We start from the raw sequence: 7,943 nt of genomic DNA, 5'->3' as shown, positions 1-7,943 counted from the left end.
AAGTAGTGTAAGGAGAATATACGATGCAAATGTGAATGGTAGCAGAAGTCGGGGACGCCCGAGGAAGACATGGCACGACCAAGTGAATCAGATACTTGAGTCGGGCCATGTCAAGAGTCAGAACAATAGAAGAGTATGTATGAGACGATGTATGAATGTGAATGAGGCAAGGAGTGTGTGCCATGACCGAGTTATTTGGCGGTCGGTCCTCTCTGCCTACCCCTGCGGGGAAACGGCGTGATGGTTAGTTAGTTAGTTAGTTAGACTGGTGCTCAGTGGTGATGTCTTATTTTAAGATGTTTAGTTAATATAATTTTACGAGTAAATGTCGTGGCCAAGTTCAAATTACGTTGTGCCTTCAAATAGCCAACCACCCCTGATTTTCTAAATTTAATTCTTTGCTCTTGTATTTAAAGTTTAAATTAAATATTCAATCATATTATTATATCTCAATTGATATTCTGAGTGTTAATTTCAATTCCCCTTATTGCTGCAAGCTATGGTGGAGCATATTACCAGAATACGGTAAGTTTTAATACATGTGGTGACAATCTACGTTATACGGTGATGCCGTAATCTCACTGGCACTGTTGGATGCATTTTGGACTCTCGTTCGGTTATCACTGATAAAATCAATTAAAATGACCTTAGCCGTGTTCGTTGACCAGATCCGAGGGACTGGGTACTTCCCTACCTTCCTCTTTCCCATATCCTTACCCTCACCACTACCTTTAGCCTCACAACATACCACAAATGGGGATGACATAATCTCACTGGGTCCAGGCGGTTCACAGCAGCTGTTTACTCTCTTGCGGCAATTGCTTATACAATCAAAGCACACTCTATTTGGGGATTGAAAGAAGAAGAACAAAAGGAAAAAGAAGGTGCATAAGTACCTAACTAGATTCTCAGTTGTTATAAGAAAATAATTAAAAGTATCGAATTGTAAATATTAAATATCACGAAAAACATGAAATGATTGTGTTTAGTTTAATGTTGTGTCCTGAAGATGCTTGTACTAAGCGAAACCGGAAGGTAATAGAAAATTAAATAATTAAAATTTCGTGGTAAAAAACAAAGTAATTTTTATAATTTTATGGAAATTAAATTAATTTAGATAACATTATACCTTAACTATAATATTACATAACTCGTTGTTTGTTTTATGTTGTAGTTGTCATAGTCCCGCTGGCTCTCTGCTGCGATGCTCTTGTGTTGTGTTGGTATAGGAGACATAATTTCAACTGATTTAATATCAGATACCAAAATAAAACTGATAAAAACCACCGATAAAATTGATTGAACGCTAATAAAATTTCATATTTCAAAAACAAATATTGTATCACCACTTAAAAATGGACATGGCGTATCAACGCTGAACAGAAAACTCCTAGAAGTGAATTTATCTAAAACCTTTTGACCCCAGACTGGAAAAAATATTGTTGTTAATTAAAAACAATGTTAGTGACTCTCGAAATTTGCTACAGAATGATGAGAAAAAGATTCGGTTCCATCTGGGAATTGAGCCCAGGACCTCAGCCTTGCCAGGGACCCAATTTTCATTTCAGTAGACAACTGCTCGCATGCGATAATTATCTACGTTGTCTATGGTTTTTCTATCATCGAGTAATTATCTACTAATTTTCGATAGAAAGCGTATTTTGGAATTTCTAATAGATAATTATCTATTACAAAGCAGTAGATAATTGGACTATTGGTTTTAGTAGTAGTTCAACTGTCAAAAAGTGTTACTTGTACGGTTTGCGTGTGTCGTATTTTTGTTAATTATTATAAAAATGGTGAGTTTTGAAGATTTGACGCACATACAAGCGATCGAAGACATGGAACATGCCGAATATTTAACTGAAAGGCCACCAAGAAAACTTTTTTCAAGAAATGATGCATTTAGTCTGAGTAATGAACTGTTCATAAAAAATTTTCGACTATCTAAACAATTGGTGCTCAAATTAATTGATTTATTGTCGCCTTTGATGAAAGAACCGTATAAAATCAAGTCTGTAGATGTTAAAACGAAGGTAAGAACGATTTGATCCCCGTTATATGCAAACAAATCATTTTTTGTAGTCAATCAGTGATATGATAATAAAACATTGTTTTTTTTTCAGATTTTAATTGCGTTGAATTTTTTTGGCACAGGATCTTATCAACATCCTGTTGGGTCAAATTTAAATATGGCAGTATCGCAATCTACTGTATCAAAATCTATTAGTGAAGTGGTGAATGCTTTAAATCATCCTACCATTTTTGACAAATGGGTGCGATTCCCATCTACATTAGCTGAGTTAGAAGCAAATAGGAATGTGTAAGTTATTATTTGAACCGTATTGAAATTTTAAAGAGCTGTACATTTTTTTCAAAGTATGTAGGTATATAGTTTGAACATTATTATTTCAGATTTTATAATGAACATGGATATCCCGGAGTTGTAGGATGTGTGGATTGTACACATGTGGCAATAGTTCCACCTTCAAACATATCCTCTGATGAACGATCATATGTGAATAGGAAACAATATCATTCCATTAATGTACAGTTGGTAAGTAATTGAGTTTTCCTTCATTGCTAGAAACATAATTATTAGTGATATATCAAATGAATATAATAAATCTCACACCATCGAAAATGTACTTTTTTTAGATATGTGATGCACGGCTCAAAATCATACATGTTAATGCACTGTTTCCTGGAAGCACACATGACTCGTTCATTTGGAGGAATTCTAGCATTGAACCTTTATTAGAGATGTTATATAGAAGAGGCCACCGGGGATTCTATGTGATAGGTAATATTTTATCTAATCATCTGTCGTCATTTACTTGAAAATAGAACAAAGTTAAGGTCTTCAAAACAAGTTATATTTCCCCAGCATTCATCATTCATTCATCATCAACGTACCTATAGGTACGTCTAATGAGTTTCTGATATGTATGTTCCACTGTTATATTAAAATAAAGAGCATTGATAATTTTTCACCTATAAATGTATATGTATTTTTACAACAATATCATTATTCATATTCCTATTTTTAGGTGACTCTGGATACTATTTGCGGCCATGGATATTGACCCCAATTGCAAATGTGCAACCTCACTCAGTCGAAGATCGCCATAATACTGTGTTTAGAAAAGTACGTTCAGTGATCGAAAGGTGCAACGGTGTGTTGAAAATGAGGTTCAGGTGCTTGTTAAAGCATAGGTGCCTGCATTATAAGCCTGAAAAGGCATCTCAAATAATCAATGCATGTGTCGTCTTGCACAATATGTGCATTGATAATAATGAACCAGTATTAGTTCATGATGAGCACATCGATTATGATTTCGGTGATATCAGTACAACCGACAATGTTGGAGGGAGTTCAACAAATGTTGATTTGCTTGCTGGAAGGGCTCTTCAGCGTCAAATTGTAAATAATTATTTTAGAAGGTGATTTAGAAACTATTTAAGATTTATTTTATTGCTGTTTATTATAGGCACATCATAGGTTTATCGTTTGTTGAATTTACATTAGCATTATTTTTTTTAAAGCTGCTTCGTTCTGTTTTTTTCTTCTATTTTTATTAAATTAGTTTTATGTTTCTGAATAACTATCTGCGAACATTAATGATTGGTCTGTTTTTTTGCCATCCTCTTATGTATATTGTATAGCTAAGACTGTTTATGTTCCTCAAATAAATTAATAAATAAAAACATATGTATGTATACATATTATTAAATAAATAGTAAAAAAAAAAACAATATTTGACAGTGTTCCTATTAGTTGCCCGAGGATAAAATATATTAAAATTTGTATTACCTTTATTTTTTATTACTCACCTTACTTTACTTTCATTCCAACATACATAGTGGTACATTCATTTGTATAACTTGTGGTACGATGCATTTTAGTAAGCACGTGTGTGTGTGTGTTACAATGCAATAATTGATATCAAATATCTCAGGAGATTTGGTAATAATTAAAAGAAATATCTATTTTATTTATTTATTACAAAATCCTTTTTACAATGTATAACAATTTTTGACAATAAAATATAAAACTATACAATATTAAGTTTAAAATTTGAGTAATCGGTATAGTATTTTAATTTGTGGATTATGCTATTCTACTAGGCTATGTCTGTCCCAGAGTAGCGTTATAGAACGCAATTCTATTTTATTGTATTTGTCATAGTATTTACTTTTATAAGAACCTAAAACATTTTTATTACTTCCCAGTATGCAAACGATTGAAATATATTAAATAAATGTTATTTTATTAATACATGTTCATTTGTGTACTAAAGTGTTTTATTTATTTTGCCGTTGGAAATGATACATTTTTTTGGTATATGACCTGACTTAACTTTTGGAAAATAGCGAAAAGTTAATGGTATTACTTTTTGCTATTTTCCATAAGTTGTACAATTTTTTTCAAGTATAGATTAGTTTGCCTTACTAATCTATTTTTTTTTTTTAGCCACAACTAATTGCTGCTTTTGTATCTCAAGCTTCTCCCTTTTGATTTTCATGTTCTCTTCAGAATATTTCATAATTTTTTTTGCTGCCATAATGCTCCCTACACTTTTTTTTTAAATAATTTGGTGTTGATTGTCCCAAGATGCAATCTACTTCAATATCACTTTGATCACCACCTATGGGACTGTTCACAGTTCCAACATGATCTATAGAAACCTCTGTATTGAAATCATTGGAATTGTGGAGTGTTGTGACTACATCTGCATCATCTATCCCCATATTAAACGTCGCTATAGATTCGGAGACACCCACGTGTCCCTGTATCGATGCTGGGTTTATTGTCTCCAGGATTCTGGCTTCGTCTTCTGTGAGGTCTTCTTCAAGAGACGGTCCTCCACCTGTGCCCCTCGCATACCGAACTAACTTGGCCTGTTTATTTTTAGTTTTGGCTTTTAAGTCTTGCCAACACTGAAACATAAGAAAGTTAAAGGTTAATAATGTATTCAACACAACAAAGGAATACTAATATACTCAATATACATGTTTTAATTAATTATTTTGTCAAAATGCTTTATCAACGTGATAACTTTTCATCTATCTCTCAATACTGAAATTTTTCAATTTATTTTATAGAGAAACAAAGTACTTAGATAGCATTATTAGCCTATATTCAATTGTTCAAAGTTGTTTGCAAAATATGTACTGACTCATAAAAATTTCTTCGTAAACATCATAATGTGATAAATGGTTCACGTCACATAACAAATAAATCATACAACTATGATGCTTGATTGGTACGACTATCGCAAGGAGCGATCTCTTTGATCTCACCAAAATGATAATTATTAGCTTATGAATTTTCATAAAAAGTAAACTTTGTACTAGGATCAAAATATAATCATTTCATACTAGCTAACACTGCACTGCATATTATGATTAGATACAATAACTACTTACTTTTCGCCATTGTTTCCAGTCTTTGCATCCACCGGGAATGGCATTCAGCGTATTTGCGATGTATTCCCATCGATTCTTCGCCTCTTTAAAAGTAAACGTGGGGCTGAACTTCCCACTTATCAACTGGGGATCCTCCATCATCAGTTCCGTCAACTTCTTTTTTTGCATTACTGACAAATATCCAATTCGAACAGACATTACGAAGAAAGGTCCAAAAACACAGCCAAAGGTCAAATTATAACAAAAAGAAAAGTCCAAAAACACAGCCAAAGATCAAATAGTAACAGAAAGTCCAAGAGTAAAGCAAATGTCGGTAATATTTTGAAAAACACGCAAGAGGAAACAACTACTTCTTCAACGAACAACAAAGTGAATTGAAAATTGACAGTCGTAAACAGATGTATTTAGAAAAATGTATCAAATCTATGGAGTTAAATACACGGGTTACCATATAAAAAAATAAAATTGGTACATTTTTATGTTGGTATTAATATCGGTTGTTTTACATTATCTACGACGGTCGAAAATACGCATTTATCGAAACAGTAGATAATTTATCGTACGCGATCCTCGCATGCGAGCAATTGTCTACTGAAATGAAAATTGGGTCCCAGGCTCTGCTCTACCACTGAGCTAATCCGACCCTACCCCCTTTATTATTATTTAATTATCACACTTCAATTAAGAAATAACAAAATCATTTTCTTAACGCATATTTTAATTGGCTGCTATCTTTATGTATGATAGCAGGATTGTTCCCTAACTAAATGCAATCTAGATAGTGTGTAGGATGAATATTTTATTTTATTTTTGGAATAACTTAATGAGTAAAACTTTAGATTGTAATATTTAATCATTGAAGACAATATTAGACACTTAAAAAAAAAAATTGAACCCAGCACCTCAGCCTTGTGGAGGCTTTTTATTTGAAATGGTCGTTTGAGATTCGCTAATGTTGTCTTCAATAATTAAAAAAATATTACAATTTTAAAATAAAAAATAAAATATCACTGATAAAATTTCGAAATACGAAAATGTTGGATCAATTTCAACAGAAGTGAAGAAAAAAAGTTGCTTATTTCGGTCACCGAACGCGCCCACACTGAAAACTGATGTGGCCAATTTAGTTAAACATTTCAAATCCTAAGCCCCAGACAAGCCAATTAAATTTATGGTTTGTTCGTTCGATAAGTTTAATTTTTTATTACATAAACTGGCATTTTTTGGACAGAGTATTGGCACATTGCTAGTCAATCCGAGGAAACCTGCTATTCCTCAATACAAAGAACGATCCCATCATAACTATGGTTTAAAAAATTACCCACACACTACCCAATTACATTTGGGCACACAGAAACACCCGCATCTCACTTATCGGTTTATTCTTCGGTGTGGACGTTAAGTCTATGTTTTCCTAGCGCTACCCTTAAATGCCTATCCCTACGGTGGTTGAACGTAGCCTGAAATAGGTTGCGGGTTGACATATTTATCAACTCACACGATTAACCCTGAGTATACGACAAGCTTTAAAATATCCCGGAAAATAATCAACTTTGACATTTTAAATCTGGGTAATTGGTCGGCGGTTGCTTATTTTAAAATCGATAATCGGTTTTACCATGTTTACTGAAAAGAAATTGTTTTTAAAAATGAAAGAGTAATTTTAACTAATCTAATCTGTTATATAAATGAGAATGGCTCTCTGATATTGAGAAATTAAAAACGAAACATCATTATACAAAAAAATAATACTAAGTCCCCGGCGTTGGTACGGTTTTACGAAGAGGTTTTTTTTCAAATTTCACTGTTCATTTTAAGCACCCGCTAAACTGCCAAAGCAATTTGTCCACAGGTCAATTTCACAATATTAATAAAGGACACATACAAGAAGAAGCCACAATATTGAAAAAAATTAGGAAGAATAAAATTTCAAGTGACTACAATACAATAGGCATAAAATACGTAGACAAATAGATATAACACACTTACAGGCTTACACACACTCAAAGGAGTACAACATACTTAGTCATATTTAAACAATTACAGGCATATAATCAATTAAAAATGTTATTACATAACCTTCAAAATTTTTAATAGAAGTTATTATAGTAAAATTGGATACTCACGTATTTATAAACAATTTTTAAAAAAACATCTTTTATTAACCAGCTTTTTGAGTTCAATGTTCGATTAGTTCAATTTTATTAGCTTTTTTATATGCATTGGCATCTTATTGACGACACAGTACCCTTAAATAAACTCGGAACGACGTAAGTGAAGGAAGCCGTGCACAAAAAGATGTGACGTGCGGCCCTGTGTATTGGACAGACCTACGGTTGAATTTGTACTGGCAAATAACTCTCAAATAAAATGGGAATCTTAACAACATAAGTGATGAAGTCGTAATAAAACAATATTAGACGCGTGGCCCGGCGTAAAGGACGGACCTATGGTTGAATTTACCCTGGCAGGCCTAGAAAATTTATTTTTTGGGGAGATTTATTTTAATTATT

The 7,943-nt window shown here is 32.8% G+C and overlaps 1 protein-coding gene across 1 annotated transcript; it reads right to left on the bottom strand.

Annotated features, from left to right (window-relative positions):
* Positions 1-4,533: 4,533 nt before the first annotated feature.
* LOC149409961 (uncharacterized) lies at positions 4,534-5,815 on the bottom strand. The gene is made up of 2 exons (XM_089649111.1): positions 5,431-5,815; positions 4,534-4,941 (listed from the first exon to the last, which is right to left on the bottom strand). The coding sequence occupies exons 1-2, from the start codon at positions 5,626-5,628 to the stop codon at positions 4,534-4,536; spliced, it is 606 nt and encodes a 201-aa protein (XP_089505237.1). The 5' UTR covers positions 5,629-5,815.
* Between the last annotated feature and the right edge of the window lie 2,128 nt (positions 5,816-7,943).

Source organism: Hesperophylax consimilis, chromosome 29 (assembly GCF_061612785.1).
Source record: "Hesperophylax consimilis isolate HC1 chromosome 29, BYU_Hcon_1.0, whole genome shotgun sequence".
In the NCBI taxonomy this organism is placed as follows: Eukaryota; Metazoa; Arthropoda; class Insecta; order Trichoptera; family Limnephilidae; genus Hesperophylax; species Hesperophylax consimilis.
This window is presented reverse-complemented; position numbering and strand designations above follow the sequence as displayed.